The 16,049-nt window shown below is 54.9% G+C and overlaps 7 protein-coding genes across 7 annotated transcripts; 3 read left to right on the plus strand and 4 right to left on the minus strand.

The window, feature by feature from the left end:
- Window positions 1-2,074: 2,074 nt before the first annotated feature.
- COCMIDRAFT_30518 (uncharacterized protein) lies at window positions 2,075-3,075 on the minus strand (the record flags this gene model as incomplete). Its single annotated transcript, XM_007694722.1, has 3 exons — window positions 2,075-2,832; window positions 2,925-2,979; window positions 3,010-3,075. The coding sequence occupies 3 exons, from the start codon at window positions 3,073-3,075 to the stop codon at window positions 2,075-2,077; spliced, it is 879 nt and encodes a 292-aa protein (XP_007692912.1).
- Window positions 3,076-3,158: 83 nt separating this feature from the next.
- On the plus strand, window positions 3,159-3,934 carry COCMIDRAFT_41124 (uncharacterized protein; the record flags this gene model as incomplete). The annotated part of the gene is made up of 2 exons (XM_007694723.1): window positions 3,159-3,552; window positions 3,729-3,934. 2 exons carry the CDS (start codon window positions 3,159-3,161, stop codon window positions 3,932-3,934), a joined length of 600 nt encoding a protein of 199 aa, XP_007692913.1.
- Window positions 3,935-4,491: 557 nt separating this feature from the next.
- On the minus strand, window positions 4,492-4,809 carry COCMIDRAFT_108505 (uncharacterized protein; the record flags this gene model as incomplete). Its single annotated transcript, XM_007694724.1, has 1 exon — window positions 4,492-4,809. One exon carries the CDS (start codon window positions 4,807-4,809, stop codon window positions 4,492-4,494), a length of 318 nt encoding a protein of 105 aa, XP_007692914.1.
- A 604-nt stretch (window positions 4,810-5,413) lies between these two features.
- On the plus strand, window positions 5,414-6,097 carry COCMIDRAFT_67935 (uncharacterized protein; the record flags this gene model as incomplete). The annotated part of the gene is made up of 1 exon (XM_007694725.1): window positions 5,414-6,097. A coding segment is annotated over one exon (684 nt), but the record flags the coding sequence as incomplete, so codon positions are not given.
- A 1,547-nt stretch (window positions 6,098-7,644) lies between these two features.
- COCMIDRAFT_108496 (uncharacterized protein) lies at window positions 7,645-11,095 on the minus strand (the record flags this gene model as incomplete). Its single annotated transcript, XM_007694726.1, has 5 exons — window positions 7,645-9,204; window positions 9,250-10,382; window positions 10,418-10,477; window positions 10,539-10,618; window positions 10,674-11,095. The coding sequence occupies 5 exons, from the start codon at window positions 11,093-11,095 to the stop codon at window positions 7,645-7,647; spliced, it is 3,255 nt and encodes a 1,084-aa protein (XP_007692916.1).
- A 620-nt stretch (window positions 11,096-11,715) lies between these two features.
- Window positions 11,716-12,199, plus strand: COCMIDRAFT_108487 (uncharacterized protein; the record flags this gene model as incomplete). The annotated part of the gene is made up of 4 exons (XM_007694727.1): window positions 11,716-11,763; window positions 11,820-11,916; window positions 12,030-12,124; window positions 12,179-12,199. The coding sequence occupies 4 exons, from the start codon at window positions 11,716-11,718 to the stop codon at window positions 12,197-12,199; spliced, it is 261 nt and encodes an 86-aa protein (XP_007692917.1).
- Window positions 12,200-12,287: 88 nt separating this feature from the next.
- COCMIDRAFT_41128 (uncharacterized protein) lies at window positions 12,288-13,208 on the minus strand (the record flags this gene model as incomplete). The annotated part of the gene is made up of 1 exon (XM_007694728.1): window positions 12,288-13,208. One exon carries the CDS (start codon window positions 13,206-13,208, stop codon window positions 12,288-12,290), a length of 921 nt encoding a protein of 306 aa, XP_007692918.1.
- Between the last annotated feature and the right edge of the window lie 2,841 nt (window positions 13,209-16,049).

Raw genomic sequence — 16,049 nt, forward strand, 5'->3', positions numbered from 1 at the left:
CGCCAATGGTGGATTCCACAAGCAAGTGTGGCTGTACCGCCGCACGTGCAATAAAGAAGAATGGTTGATCAGCGGCAAGTGAGAGAGTGAGTAGAAAAGGGTGTGCAAGCCACACACACCCACCCGCGGCGGAGCCCGACTCTTGGACCTTCAACGCCGGGCCCAAATCGACGCCGTTGGAAGCCTGACCCGTGGTAGAGACGTATCGAGTTGGGGGTGGTAGTGGCCAATCGCATGTCGAGTCTTTGCTGGTGCTTGGGGCAGAGGGCAAGATGACGACAGCTAGCCATTCGAGTCATTTTTACGCATCTGTGCAGAGCAACTGAGACTGTCTTTCGTATTTGCCTCCTTTTTCTGTACAGTCTCATGATCGTGACTCGACGTGAGCTTATGCAATGCAGTCTACTTATCAGCTTACTTGGCGGCGTCTCCGTGTACATAGAGTCCATCAGTTCAGATTTTCTTCCCTTAACTTCAGCCCAGCACCCCTCCCCCCGTCTAGCCCAGCTAGCGTAGGCAGCTCCGAGGAAACTGGGCCTGCGGTATCTCCGGAAAACCTTCAGAGCCAATCGAGTAGTAGAGTCTAAGGGCCGGTGTTGAGACCGCCTGCTGCATCATCTTCTTTGTTCCCGGGATCATGGGTATTTTGGTGTGGAACCAGTGACAATGTGCGTGTACACCTACTCTACCTTCGTTTACCAAAGCTTCTTGGCCCCGTTGCATGACCCACAGCGAGTCGAGAAGGCCTTGCATCGGCCGATGAGCTGGATCTAGAGCAGGATGTGAGGAGGCGTAGACAGGACTGCCTGATAGTACTTGTCACGCGGTACCCTCTTGCCACAAGGAAATGGATGTGACAGTAGTCTATGGACAACGGGCGAGCTGAAACATTGTGGGCTGTGATTACGTCGTGGGAGCCTGTCCCGAGTCCGGTGCAGCCCACAAATTTGGGCACTGCACGAATGATGTGCCGAGTAGGCCCCAGTACGTACCTACATGTCGAATGTTATCTTGCCAAGCCTCAGTCAGGTGCATGAGGCTATGAGCGCCGTCTTTGCCAGGCAGAGGGAGTAGTACGAGTCTGTGGCACGACTAGTCATTGTCGGGTTTCACATCAAGATAGACACTTCCCCCCCTACATTCTCTTGGTAGTGTTGGAAAAAGTACTTGGAGGTACATGTTTGACCGCAAACTTGAGGTCGATTCATGCGTCTGGTGCAGAGTCTGTACACATGATACGGAGCCAGTGAGGTCGATTGATGTCACTGACCTGTTAGCTCAGATGCACGACAAGTGTAGGTGCAGTAAACAGCGCAGCATGTTCATCACGCGGTGCTGCTGTGGTTGCTAGTGCAAAAATGCTCGTTTTGATTTCTCATCTCTCCGGACAGTGCGGCAGTTACGAGGGCGGCATAAGCGTGGATGCATGAGGCACATTTGCTGTCTACGGCATAGTCCAAGTCCAAGTTCTGCACACGGTCGGCATGTTTCGAGCTGGAGTCACCGGTTTCCGTGTGAGGGCCGAGCACTACTAGTATGCGAGCAGATGGGACGCAGGGGAAGAGAGGACTTCCAAGGCTCCTCTGTGGCAAGCACAGCATACAAGTGCAAGCTACACCCATTCAGTGACCCACATTGGTTCAAAGGGAGGGGGTGGCCAGCAGGTTTGTCAAAGCGAGCTCGAGAAGCCAAAGGCAAAGCCGGTCCAGATTGGTTTTTTGGAGTGGAGTAAAGTTTCTGGCCTGACGAGGGGAATATGGGCGTCAGTGACGGATTGTGGGACCAGATGGATGTGTACATGGGGGCCAAAGCGGGACAACTATCCATCTGTGCGATCCCTGCTGTAAACGTGTGCCATTGTGGAGGGCATGTTTTGTCATGGTCAAATGGCCAGTACACGAGCATTGTACGAATTGGTGGGCGTCATGGGCGGCGGGCGGTCGGTGGAGACTTGTCGGTATTGTGCAGCGGTGGATATGGGTTAATAGCAGGCGAAAAAGTAAATTAAGCGCATACAAGGCGGGTGTTGGGATAATATTGGCGACATATGGAGAGCGGCAATGGCGCGGGGCGGTCATGTGCTAGGCGGGAACTGCCCGGGGGGCGGCCAGGGAGCGCACGGAGGGTGAAGGCGCCAAGCACGTGAGCACAGGCGGCGGGCAGTCCAGGCACTGGGGGCGAGGGGCGAGCATGGCGGACATGGACTGGTACCAGGCCCGGCACGGCCATGGGCGATCAGGCGCGGCCATGGCGATTGCGATGCAGTTCCCGGGCAGAGGGCGCCTAGGGCCATGGCGACATCTAGTGCTGCTGTCAGAGAGGAAGGCTGCCGAGCTAGCAGGCTCATTTGCTGGCCGGCGTGGTGGCTAAAGGGATGGTGAACGGGGGTGCGGGCCACACAGTGCAACGTCGTAGAATTTCCTTGGGCCACTCGAACGGCGCGACTGGCAGTCTCTCGCTTGCACATCACCCCCCATCCCTGCCACCATGCCAGCCACCGCGATACTCCATGGCGATCATCCCTCCCCACATGTGCATGCTCCTCGTCCTCGTCGTCCTGCTGCTCATCGAGACAACTCTTCTGCTCCCCCCCCCGCCTAGCCTCCAGCTTCCCACTGCTGTGTTTTTCTTTTCTTCTTCCACTGAGCTCGTTGGCTGCACCCGCCGTGCCTCGTTCCTGGGCCTTTTCGCTGCCCATGCGCCGAAGCCGCTCAATACCCACGGCTGCTGCACTGCTCTCTGTGCGTTCCCGGTCCCCTTTGATTGACGACAGGTAGTCTGCTCCCGCGTACCATGTCGCCATGTGTCCATGTGCCTGTGTGCCGTCATGTGCTGTGAGACGCCATCATCATTGTGTCGCCATGTACCAGCCTCGACCCCGTCTGCCACTCTGGGAGCCTCGAGGCAGAGTAAAAGGCACGTACCGGGAGCTGCCATCAGGCCCTCGTCGGCCTTGTCGACGTGCTGGCCGCCATGTGCCTGGGGACGTGTTCAGCACTCGTCGTGTACTCGCCCGGCCGCACTCATTGTTGGCCTCGCTCGTGTCGTGTCGTGTCGTCTCCAACTGCCGCCCATGACGGCCTGGCTGACGGCCACATGGCGATATATTGGGCGTCGACGGGAGTTTATACGTAGCCTCGTCAATTAAAGTGTTCCACATGGCTAAATCCCGTGTTCCTGCTCTGGGTGTTTACCAGCTTACGAGCGTGGGGCTCTCCCGCCGCACGCAACCGGGGCCCTCGTTCAATATCCGTCGACAGTGCCCTGCCTTGCCCAAACCTGGGATGACCGTTGGATCCAAGCACTGCCAGGCCTTCCTTGCTACTCAGGTCCTGCCGCTGCGCCGTCTGTGCTGTCCTAGTCTTTCATCGCTCGCCTGCATGGAACACCCTCGCTCCGAACTGATAGCACAGACGGGCTGGTGCTGCAACCAAGCTGCAAAACAACACCTGCTGAGTCTGCGACTTTATTCAAAAGTGCTTCTCGACGTCCAGCGCTGCTGCTGCCCTCCCAAGACAGTTGTTGCCCCTGCCCCAGTCCACCGAGTCGCTCGTTTTGTTTCTGTCCAACCGTTATTCGCACGCTTGCACATGCGCATACCACCTGGCCAGCCCTCCCTCGTCGTCGCCCTCGTCGTCGTCGTTGTTGCATGCTCCCACTCCGTCATTGCCCAGAGCACATTCGTTTTCCATTGTACCGTCCAACCGGCCTGTTCCAAGACGGTCCAGCACCTCATCCAACACATCATCACTACTTTCAGGGGTTTCTCACGGGCAGCAGCAGCGGGATCCACCGACACTTGGTCAACAAGCGAAAGATACTAGCCTTGGATGTAACCGTGGCTACAAAAGAAGTAATACCCCCAGACGCTCTTGCCATTGGCTACACTAGAGCTTGTTCGCATGATCCACGCCGCCTTCGTTCATTCCCTTAGCACGCACGTTAGTCAAGGACCCTACAACCTTGATCGGCCGCGCTCGGCACAAGTTGCTCCCAGAGACTAGAGCCTGCGTAGCGAATCATTAGCAAAGCCGCCACGGACCCGTACGACGTCTGTAGAGGAGCCCCGATTCTGACGGACGCTTCAAAGTACGCTTGCCAGCTCTCCTACTGCATGCACTACCTTTGTACGTTGCTTCTTCTCGAGCTATCAGACCTCACTCTTCTCAGAGCTGTGTGTATTTCAGTCTTCCACTGCTCACCTTTACAACTCATCCCACGCTGCCCAAACACCTTCTCCGCGGCTCGCCATTGTTTCTGACTTGGTCCACCAGCATAGCCCTATTCCCCCCCCCCCCCCTTCGACGCCGTTGGAAAGCGGACGTGTCCGTGGCTACAATCGGAATTACACCAATTACCTCTCTACCACGGTTCGCTACCACCACAAGAGGACCCTTTGCCTCTTATCCCCTTTGAGTAGCTTTTACCTGCTACCACTTTCACCTTGTACTTGTACCCAAGTGCTATGTATCGTGGAAAAAGTTGTTGTCATTACGATACATGAAGGAGTGCAGACTGCGAATCCTCATCATCACAGGCGCGACACAGACAGCTGCTGCTGCTACTACTACTATTACTACTACTACTACTATTACTGCTTGCACTGCTACTGCTGCTCCTAAAAGCTGCGCCATTTCCGACTTGGATATTACCGTTGGGTGTGGAGTCATCCCTCGCAGGCGCCAGCGGGCCTCTAGTTGGGTCCCACTGAACAGGCCGACCAACGTCCCCACTGCCGCCCAAACCGTTACCATAACGAGGCTCCCCAGTGGTGCACCCCAAATTCAGAATCGGCAGTGCACAAATCATCACACTGGGCAACGGCACTTTACCTCTCTTCGACTGGACTTTCCAGGTCAGGGACCACCATTCCGCACCTCTGCCCTACAAACAGAGGGCTCTGATAGGCGTAGCGCTCATGCGAACCGTCCCTTTACGACTCATACCACGTTTACCATTGCCAGTCGGCTCGTCGACCTTGCACTGCCCTTTGTTCAATTGGCCCGACCTCTTGGATCATCACCTCAACGTTCGCTACCGCATATCGATACATCATCACATTCGTCTGTTCTCAATATTCTGGGGCACTATATAGGTCGCCATTGCCTTCAACCACAGCCCAGGTCGGCTGCACTACCATAGAACACTTACACACCAGCTTCATAGCCACAACCACAGCACTTCGACAACCACACCCACGAAGACTTGCCACTACCTTGACCACTACCACAACAAACCCCATTACTACCACTACCACTACCATTGCAACTGCCACCGACACAACCATAGACGAAGCCTGTTCTAGAACCACGTCCACGACTGCGCCGCCACGACAATGGCGTTCTCTTATAATTACTCACTGCAAGCATCATATCCATCACAACGAGCCTATGTTCCATATCAACAACCCCAAGTCCCCACACCGTCGCCGATATTCTCGCTTCCCATCACAAACACAACAACAGCAGGTGCACTGAGTCCATCATCATGCTTCCTGTCTGTACGGCAACAGCCCAAGGAGGCTCTTGTCACTGTCAAGGGCAAGGAGAAATTCAGGAAGCCACTTGACCCACCACCCATGCTCGAACTCAAAGTGAGCTCAGAGATAGACCCCAGCCAGCAGTTCCTACAAAACCCCTACCTCTTCGTCAGCGTCTCCCTCTACAAGCACGACAAAGACGAGCCAATCGAAGGCACACCCTTCGACATCCTAGCAGGCACACTCGTGTCCTCGCTCCACCGCCTCAAAGATGTCAACAACAAAGACGGCGCTTTCTTCATCTTTGGAGACATCTCCATCAAGGTCCAAGGCACCTACCGCCTCCGCTTCACCCTCTACGAACTCCAACCCTCCTACCTCACCCTCGCCGACCTCGAACAACATAAAGACCTAGAGCACTACCAAGGCGCCATCGATCCCCCAGAATATGGCTCATTCCATTGTCTCGGTCACGTCTTATCCGACAAATTCAACGTTGTCCTCCCCAAAGACTTCAAGGGTCTAGAAGAATCCACATACCTCTCCCGCGCCTTCTCAGACCAAGGTGTCCGTCTGCGCCTCCGCAAGGAAGCACGCGGCATGATGAGCAACAAGCGGAGTATCAGCGGCAGCGGCGACATTACTAGCGACCAGCAGCAGCAGCAGCAACAACAACCGCTCGCTAAGAAACGCCGTGAAGATAGCGTCGAGAGCGCTAACCCCTCGAGTCTCATGTCGGGCTTTTACCAAAACGTCAGTCCGTTTGTGAACACGCCGTATCTACAATCCCAGGGGTTGCAAGGGCAGAACATGCAGAATCAGGGCTTGCAGACGCCGGTTAGACATGATACGAATTATACGTGGAATCTAGCGTATGACCCGTCTTTCATGGGGTCGTGAGCAACTGCCCTGATGGATGGATGGATACGGGGAAAAATGGAGTACACACTTTCGGTTCTTGTGGGGAGATTGGGGTTACTAGGATAGGACTAAAATCATGGGGACTTTTTCTTCGGGGGGGGGGGGGGGAACTTTGGCACTGGGTGTGGGAATATGAGAGAAGGTTTACTGATATGGGCATGAGTATGTGGCATGTTCGATGACACATTTTTTTTTCTGGCGAAACTGAAATGGGATTAGCGATTGGGATTGTTTTTCGTGGAACGCGAGTGAGATCTTGGGTGCGATGGATGGGATATGATGGAGCATTAGATGTAATTCAACTACTTTTTTTTTCAAACGATGTGTTCTTTGCTTTGTTCATTTGAAAGGGTTATAGTGACGTGTGTAGAGTTTGAGTGGTGGTCATGCTGGAGTACTTGGGTGTTTGAGGATTTACAAGGAAAGTCGGTTCTGTTGTGATATTGTGTACATGTACATAATGAGGACTATATTGTCTTGTGAATCTTCTCTCTCCCCTTTTCTTGTATGCTCTCAGGTGGAAATTTCCACAGCGAGGTAGAAAGTAGGGGCGTTGATGCCAGATGAGGAAGAGTAGTCGGACAAACTACGCCAAGTTCAACTTCCCACTACGTCCTCGTATCCGACATTGTCTTTGTCAGCAAAGAAAGGGGAAGAGACTATCCATCACCACGTCACCACTTCTCACCGCTCGCACAACCCAAGCCAAAACAACATACAAGCACCAGAATTTTTGATTACGCTGCCAGTTTAGAAACTCTCTAGTTATTTCGATATTATGCAAAAAATAGTCAAAATGGCAAAACCATATCGACAATTTCTGACACACCGCTATCCACACACACTCACACGCTCAAAGAAAGAAACCCTCCAAGACTCCAATCATTCCCATAAACGACAAGTTCCCAAGGTATCATCTCCAACCAAATGCCGTACGAGCTGGCACGCAAAAAAACAACCGCAGAAGCAAAATGAAATAAGACAAGGTGAATAAGAATAGTGGTACAAGTGAAACCACAGTGAGAAAATAAAGACAGAGGAGGGAGGAGAGAAGGGAAAAAGAATGGGAAAACTGTGTTCCCTTCTCCCCTCGCTCAACTCAACAACGGACTATCAGAAAAGAAAAAGAGAATCATTCCAGTCTCTTCCTGGTACTCAAGTACGGGAAGAAGAAAAGACGACAAACACTCGCACGTAGGAAGAAATGACGGGGGGATATAGAAAAGAAGAAAAAACAAGAGGAATCACGCACCCCCCATAACAACATCGTCATCATCCTCTCCCTCTGCATCAATATCCATCAGCCCCTCGTCCTCATCATACTCGCCATCCACATCCTCTTCTTCTTCTTCCTCTTCCTCATGCCGTTCCATTTCCTCCTCTTCTTCTCCTTCTGCATCCTCATCCTCATCCTCTTCGTCTTCCTCATGAATCGGTACCTCGCGCCCTTTTCCCTTGAGATCGAAGCTTGCGCGGGACGAGCTGGCCGAGCTACGTGTGCTGCGCCCGCCGCCGTTGGGTGTGAGGGGTTTGACAGCACCGCCACCACGCGAGGCATCGTGCTCGACTTCATCGCCGTTTGTAACGGTTTCACCGAGGCGGCTGCGGGTGCGGCGAAGGGATACGGTGCCGGGGGTGAGGGCGCCTCCGTTGGCTGAGGGCGACATTTGGGCTTTAGCGCCCCGGCTAGGGGAGAGTTGGATTTTCGAAACGGGTGCGGTATGGATCGTCATGGGGGTGTTGCGGATGCGATTTGGTGTGCTAGTTCGTCGGCGCGACCCGAATGGGCGACCTGGACGCCGTTTTTGGGCGGGTTGGCCGGGGATGGGTGGGAAGATTTCGTAGCGGGTCGGTGGAATGGCAGGTTCCTCCATGTGTGAGCCTGCTAGAGCGATTGTAGATCCGTTTGCGAGGGGTGTTCCGGGAGCAGGGGAGCCACCGTTGGTAGAATCTTCGGCAGCAAGCGCATGGGCAGGAGCAGGTGGGAAGGGTTCGGTGTCTCCACCGTTGTTGCCATTTGTCTTTGCAACATCCATCTGTACGCCCTCTTCTGCTGCAGGCTTCTCTTCGCCTTCGTCACGCTGTTGGACTGTCTGCAGAGCTGGACCATCCTCATACTGACCAAGTCGACCCATAACGTACGGAGTCCAGACAAGACATTCGGGATTAATCTTGGGATTGCTTGCGGCGTTGCACTTTTCAATGTAGGACTTGAAGTACTCCAAGTCGAGTCGTAGTGCGTACTTTTTGGTGATAGGATCGCGGACCAGAGCCCGCAAGCCCTCCAGTGCGGATATAATGTCATCTGCAGTCATGCCCGTGCGGTCGGATATGGCTGAGATACTAATTGGTTGTTTCTGTTGCAGTAGCTCCTCACATAGCACAAGCCGCCAGTACTTGCGGTAACTTACAAGACCCATGTCACTCAGAGGCTTCTCAGGGCTGCCGGTTTTGCGCTCGACACGGGTGAGTAGGTAGGAAAACTCAATCAGATACTGTCCGTAACCTTTGCGCTGGTGAATGGGCAGTACAAGGATACACGAGACGTTGTTGAGTGAGCTTGGTCGTTTTTCTTTGGAAAAGTAGCCGACAAAATGACAGCCAAACTGGTCGTTCTCCGTCATGACATAGAATAGGAATGGCTCAACGTCGTAGTATAACGTTTTAGAGCCGAGGAAGAGTTTAGCAAGCAGGCAGAGGTTTTGGCAGTAGACAGGGTTCTTTCTGCCGTCGACTTCGAAGAAAGAGTACTTGCCGTCGCGGTATATCTCATCGCCAGGAGGGTGTTTTGCTGGGCATTTGAGCTAGGTTCGTTAGTAATGCTAGGATAATAACAGGGATACACGCACCTTGTGCCGCCACGCGACATAGTCGGAATTCATGTACTTGAGACAGAACTCGCAAATGTAAAGCACCCTGTTCTTGCTATACTCCTCCGGGTAGGGAGCAGCATGCCAAGTGTCGATCTCCCATCCGCCAAAATTAACACACTTGATTTTGCTTGCAGTAGCTGCTTGCTTGTGTGACCGTATTGGCTCAGGTGGGTAAAGAGCTGCCTGCTTGGCTTTCCAGTCTTCCTCAGCCTTGATCCGAGCGTCATCGAAGCGCTTCCGGTCGGCTTGCGTAGGGTATGTTTTGGAAGTATCCGCATCAGCTTCGGAAAGCACTCCACCGTAGGGCTTGCTCTTGGACTCATCGGTCTCCTTGTCCATGAAACCTGCAAAAGGCGTGGGGTATTGGAGATGTATAGATGGGTAGTGTGGGGCCTCTGGTGATTCTCGTGCCGCCTGTGCAGCGCGGCGATTTCTCTCGCGACGTTCTCGATCTCTCTCACGCCGCCTCTCTTGTCGTTCTTGCTCAATGGTAAGTGGGATCTTTTTCTTTGGTTTCGAAGTCACAATCTTTTGGACCTTTTCGTTGTTGAGATGGAAGGCAATAATCAAGCTGAGACCCTGCGCTTCTTCGATCCACGCGAGTGGCCTCTTGTCGGTTCTTTTTGGTTGTCCACGCCGTGCTCGTGCTGGTCGTAAACGAGTGGTTTCCCGGTCTGATCCAGTATGCTCTCCATCGCCCCCACTTTCATGACCATCACCCATGGCACTACGAGCACTCCGCACGCTTCTTGACGGTGGTCTGGGTGAGTTTGCAGGTATTGATGGGGCAGCATCCGAGTGAGTGGCCTCGGATGGTCTTCTCTTTTTCCTCGTTTGCCGTGACGGCATAGGTGTTGATGCCTCATCTCCATGCGAAGTCTTGCGCTTCCGCAGCGAACGGAGGCCATCTGGTTGCTCATCCGGAAGGATCAAGTCCTTGAAAATAGAATGGCCTGCTGGGTCAACACCACGCAGTGAAGGGAGCAATTCCTTGGTAAGCTTGTTGGAAGAATGCCTACGACGAGCTGCAGGCTGTTGGGGCTGGGCCTCCTCCTCTTCCTCTGTTGGGAAATTGTCGAGGCAGTGGTCGCATCGCCAACGCTTTGCATCTAGCATTTGTTAGCGGAGCCGGATTGGGCGTAACAAGAGAGCATACCGTCATCGGGACTAAGCGTGTTAGCGCCATGAGCGCATTGCCGATGTGCTGCAGGGACAACATGTCAGCTACCGAAGCCAAGGCCAAACAATTGCAGTGGACCACTCACCATTGTCTCCACATACGGCACAGGAGAGATATTCTTCAAAGTCTGGGCTGGGGTCGTTGTCCTCGTCTTGTTTGCAGTATCTGGTGCGAGTCAGTCTACACCATCGGGCTTGGAATTGCCCAGAGCAATACTGACATGCACACATTGGGGTTGGACGACTTGACGAGCTCGTCTTCGTCGCCGTCTTCGCTCCCCTGCCATTGGTTTTCTTCTTCAGAGTCGGCGTTTGTTGAGTCTTCGCTGTCGCTGGACTTGGCATCCGAGGATTCTTTTGCGGCATCTTCGGCATCGTAGTCGTCTTCCTCGTCAGAAACGGACGCCCGACGCGCTATCTTGACATCGCCCACTGGCTCAGCATCGTCTTCGTCGTCGTCGACCTCTTCGCCCTCGGCGTCCACATCTGAGCCTTCTGCGTCGGTTGTATGACCGTGGGTGTCGGGAGCGGGCTGGGCAGCAGGAGGCTGCGCGTACTCGACATCATCCATCTCATATTCGCCATCGGCATCCAGGTCGTCCAGATCGGTGTTGCTCGCGGTCTGACCCATGAGCTCCGCCATGGCCAGGTTGACGGCAGAGGCCACCTTTGAGGCTAGAAACGCCAGTGTCGCAGTCCGAGGGTCGTGTGAGCCTTAACACATGGGATGGGTGGGTGATGGCAGCCCCGGAGGCTAGTGGGAGCGGCGGTTGGTGAACGCGTCGTGTCTGTACTGCAGCGCGTTGTTGCGGGCTGGGGAGACGCCCAACCGCGTTTCTTTGGATAGAAGCAGACGTGGCAGGAATCCCGCCGGCAGCCAGTGATTGCAGTGAGATGTGGCGGGTTCGTGGTCGCGTTGTTGGGTGCTGTGGGGAAGGCGGAGGAGGGCAGTGGCAGCGGGCGCAATTGTTCCGCGGAGAGGCGAGGTCAAGATATCGGGATCCGTGGTTCGTATGAAAGTGGGAGTCGGCGCGACACTGGCAATAATTGTAGCTCGTCTGGAAACCGCGTGGGCGGAGCGTTCTGGTCGTCTGAAGTGGCTCTCTCTCTGCCCGTAGGTCGGGGAGGCCAAGACACGCACGGCCGCATCCTCAGTTGACGACGCCGGCACCTCTGCTCTAGCTTCGCAGTCGACGACGACGACATTGACAACCACCACCACCCCCACAGCACCACTGCGACTGCATATACACAACCGCAACCATGGGTGTCCCATTCGAGGCTCTGCTACCCTATGCTATCATGACTGGCGTGAGTCAATGGCGCCGGGCTGCGGCGGGCGGGGGAGATGACTAACCGGGCTGCAGTTCTTCGCCTTCAGCGCAGTGTCGGTCGGAAAGCTCCAGGAGATTCAGAACGGAGGAAAGCGGAAGCGACGGGGTATCGATGCATGGGACAGGGTGAGTTGTGGACTGTGAGCGCTGAAGGCGCATCGAGCGGCTGCTAACATGGCTACAGCAAAGTACCACTCCACTCCCCCATGACCTCATCCCATACATGCACTCACAAGACGCCAGTGATGGAACGCGACCGCCGACTGACGGGTTTCATGCGTGGCCAGACAGACAAGCCCGTCGCCCCCGCCGGCTTCGAACTCAACAACCCGTGGAGAGTACGTACCGAGACCAGACGACATACAGTCAGGTTGATGCTAACCACGCCCCAGTGCGAGCAACGATTCCTCTAGGCCCATGTACTTGTCTAGCACACTCACGACGCACTATGTCGAGCGACACGGACCTGGACCCGGTAGATGTTAAGCAATCAATTCTTTACTATTTAATCTCGGAAGGCAGACCAGCAATGCCGTCGCGCTCTGCTTGCGTGAGCTTGATGCCAAAGTACTTGTCCAACCCCTCGACCCTCTCTGCTTCGCTCTTGAACTCGATTTCCTTAGTCTTCTTCCCACGTATGTTCCACTTCATCGTAGCGGCTACCATACTCATCTTGCCTATCAATTCGCCGTCTTCAAGAATATTCCTGAGTGCTAAAATCTTGGTTGTGAAAAAGATGTGCCGGCTAGTGCTGGTCCAGTAGTTCATGGCAACATAGTCCTGCGCCTGGAACTCGAGCTCGGAATAGGCGTACTTCATTTCCCAGTCGCTGTCGTCGCTTCTCCGGTACTCGTAGACCCAGGCACGCTGGTTGGGATCCACGTTACCAGGGATGTTACGCCATTGGAGGCGAGCGGATCCAGGCTGAATGTGCTTCTGCACAATACCTTTGGGATCCAGAGGCATGGGCGCAATCGGACCATCGCCGCCAAAGCCAACGTCAACATGATACTTGGTATCGCCAATGGTGACAAAATTGATGTAGTGCATCCAACCCCCCGAGCTAGTGCCCTCGAAGACGCGACCGGCGCCCGAGTAGAGAGTGAATCCGAGCGAGGTCAGCAGGGTGCCGAAAAGACAGTTGTTTTCCATGCAGTAGCCACCTCGGCCATTGTCGTCACCGATGATCTTGTTGAATAGCTGCTCGGGGTGCACGGACACTGAGTGGTGGGTTGAGTAGTGCAGCGCAAAGTTCTCAAAGGGAATCTCTGCAAGATGCAGCTTCTGGAGCAGCGTCAGGTAGTTCAAGACGTCGGCGTCGGGAAGGCCGGCCACGCTATACCGGCGCTGTTCCTGCGGTAGCTTGAGCCGATCGAAATAACGGGCTATCTGAGCCTGCGAGTAAGTTGGTCGTGCGCTCATGATGGTCAGCTTTGGCGTTAAGAGAATGACGCGTCGTCGGAGTCGCAGCCGCAACAGCCAGCAGCAAGCGCGCGAGGATGAGGGGGGCGCATTCGGGCAGGAGAGCAGGTGGCGGCCATAGTTGAGTCAAAAGAAAACGGGCCGGCCAGCGAATGTGAATCCGAAGCCCAGGACCGAGACGGGCTGGGCGGTAGTGGGGATGTGGATGTGGATGTGGATGGGTGTGTGCCTGCCAAGCGCATGAAGCAGCGAATCTCCCGCCCCTTGACGGGCGGCATTGCACCGCATTGAGGCCAACTTCGATGCTGCTCTAATACATATGGAGTAGAGTCGAAGCGCCGGCCCTCTCCTCAACACTCGCTGCCACCCTCCACCGCCATGCCTCGCGCCCCGTGAGGCCCCAACTCTCTCGCTGGCTGCTACGCGCATCCTGTTCCTCTGCGCCCCCGTCGCCCTCTCTCTCCGCACCCTCTCCGCTCCCCACCGCCTCGACTCGCCCACTCGCCGCCCGCTGCGACTGCAACTGCGAGCCACCATGAGCAACAATGGCCTGCGCACCCAGTTCCCCTATGCGGGCGACGCTCTCAGCCCCCGTCCCCAGTACGGCTTCCCTTCGCCTACGTCAAACTACCCGTCTGGTGTTGAGGCTCCGTCGCCTAGCTTCTTCCCCATGGCCTACCAAATCTCACCGCGCTTCGGCACCAGCGCCTTCATTCCTCCTCCAGACGTCTTTGTAGACGGCCGCCGGGAAACTGTCCGCGAAAACGGCATGTACACACCACGCAACTCGGGAAAGCGCGGCCTCGATGCCCTCAACACCGACCCTGTCGCCATGCACCTGCTGGTCGAGACGGCAATAGGAGACAGCCAGCAGTTTGACATTCTCACCGTCGAGGAGGTCGACGCGCTCAAGCAGGAGCAGAAGGTGCTCGACACCCGCCTGGCCACCGTCCGTCGCAAACTCGAGTCCGAGACCAAGATCCGCGATGCCACCCGTTCGCTCGGTCGCCTCGCTGGCACAAAGGGAAACGGCCACAAGAGAGGCCTGGCCAGCAAGGGCAGTAATTCAGCCCCTGATTATGATGCCAAAGAGCAGGAGGGTTTGGAATCGAGCAACCGCAAGGTCGAGGAGTTTATCCGCGAGTGTCTGGAGATTGAATCTCGCATGCGCATGATTGACATGCAATTGCTCATGCACACGGCCGCCGTGCTCCAACTCACGCACAAGGGACCCAAGCAGCGCGAAGAAAACGACCAGTCGTCAGAGGATCGCTTTCGGAGACCGGACAGCCCCGCCAGCCTCGACACGTACGATGATACCCGGCTGAACGGCATGGGCGCGGGTGTTTTTGACGAACGAAGCCTCTACCGAACCCCGGAGAACCTCGACAATCTTATGGCCGTACTCCAGAACGGAACACACCACCAACCCGAGCGGTCGAATCAAGCATTTGGCGCACTGGCCACGCGGCTCCAAGAAATGAATGAACGACTCCGTAATCTCATCATCGAAGCCAACCCAGAACGGGACGAGGATTACTCTTTGCCGCCACTTGTGCTTGAAGGAACATTGGATGCTTCAACCATTGACCGCCAGCTCGACTTTCTCGACCAGGGTATTCGCAACATCAGCGTAGAACAAGCCAATATCCGCACAAATGCCAGACAGACGCTCAGCGAGGTCGAAGGTCGTCTGGGGAACATCAACGACCAACTTTATTCGGTCCTTTCCCGCTCTGAGAATGAACAAAATGAGAAAATACTCCCACCACCAGCAATTAACGGCAATAGCTCCACAGAGCAGCTCAACTACATGGAGGATACGTTCTACAACCTCGAACAGATTCAGTTTGCCATGGCTGAGCGCATCAAGGAACTTGGCTCTGGTCCTTCCATGGGCGAGGACTCTGAAAAGGCTGAGAAGTACGAGAGTACAATCAAGGGTCTGTGGGACATGATCCGAACTGGTGAGGAGCAAGCGCTCGAACGCAAGCGTGAGCGGCGCCGACTGCTTTCTGAAGACCCAGATGCCGATGAACAGCTCTCTCCCGATGAAGACTTCAACAGCAATGAACAGTACTCGCTTCTCGCCTTTTCGTCAAAGATTCAATTCCTCTTTAAGCGCGCTACGAGTCTCAAAGAGAAACAGTCAGTTCTTCTGCGCCAAATCAAGCAGCAACGTGAGCTCAATAGCAAGTCTGATGCGCAAAAAGAGGCAGACTTTGAGCGCCTCAATACTCAAATTCTCAGTGCGAGGTCAGAAAAGAAGTCAATGGAAGATGAACTCGAGCGGGCCATGAGCCAATTGTCGCAGTTTGATGCGCAAAAGGGCAATGCCGATACAGAGGTTCTGCGCGAGACACAAGAACGTAATGCGGGGCTTGAGGCCCAGCTGATCAATGTACAAGAGCGTGTGATTGCATTCGAATCGGAGCTGAAGGAGGCCAAGCAGCGTGTCGTCGCCTACGAGAACCAGCTCAAGGATGTCCAGGAACAGGCTGTAAATTACCAGAGCAAGCTCCAAGAAGCTGAGAAGCGCGCTGCTTCGTACGAAGAAGAACTCAAAGATCACCAACAACGTAATAGTACATACAATCTCTCGTCACAAGAGGCAGAGAAACGCACTGCTGGTTACGAGGCCCAAGTACGGGATGCCCAGGAGCGCGCCCTCATGCTTGAGAAGGAGCTAAGGGAAGCCCGCGGCGAAGGAGAAACTCTCAAAACTCAACTTGCCGAATTGACGCAAAGGACCGACCAAGCCACAGCTGCTCTGCAAGCAGTGACTGCAGAAAAGGAAGCATCCGAAGCCCGCTCCCTCGACGCAACCAACATGCTCAACGC

Source organism: Bipolaris oryzae, assembly GCF_000523455.1.
Source record: "Bipolaris oryzae ATCC 44560 unplaced genomic scaffold scaffold_237, whole genome shotgun sequence".
In the NCBI taxonomy this organism is placed as follows: Eukaryota; Fungi; Ascomycota; class Dothideomycetes; order Pleosporales; family Pleosporaceae; genus Bipolaris; species Bipolaris oryzae.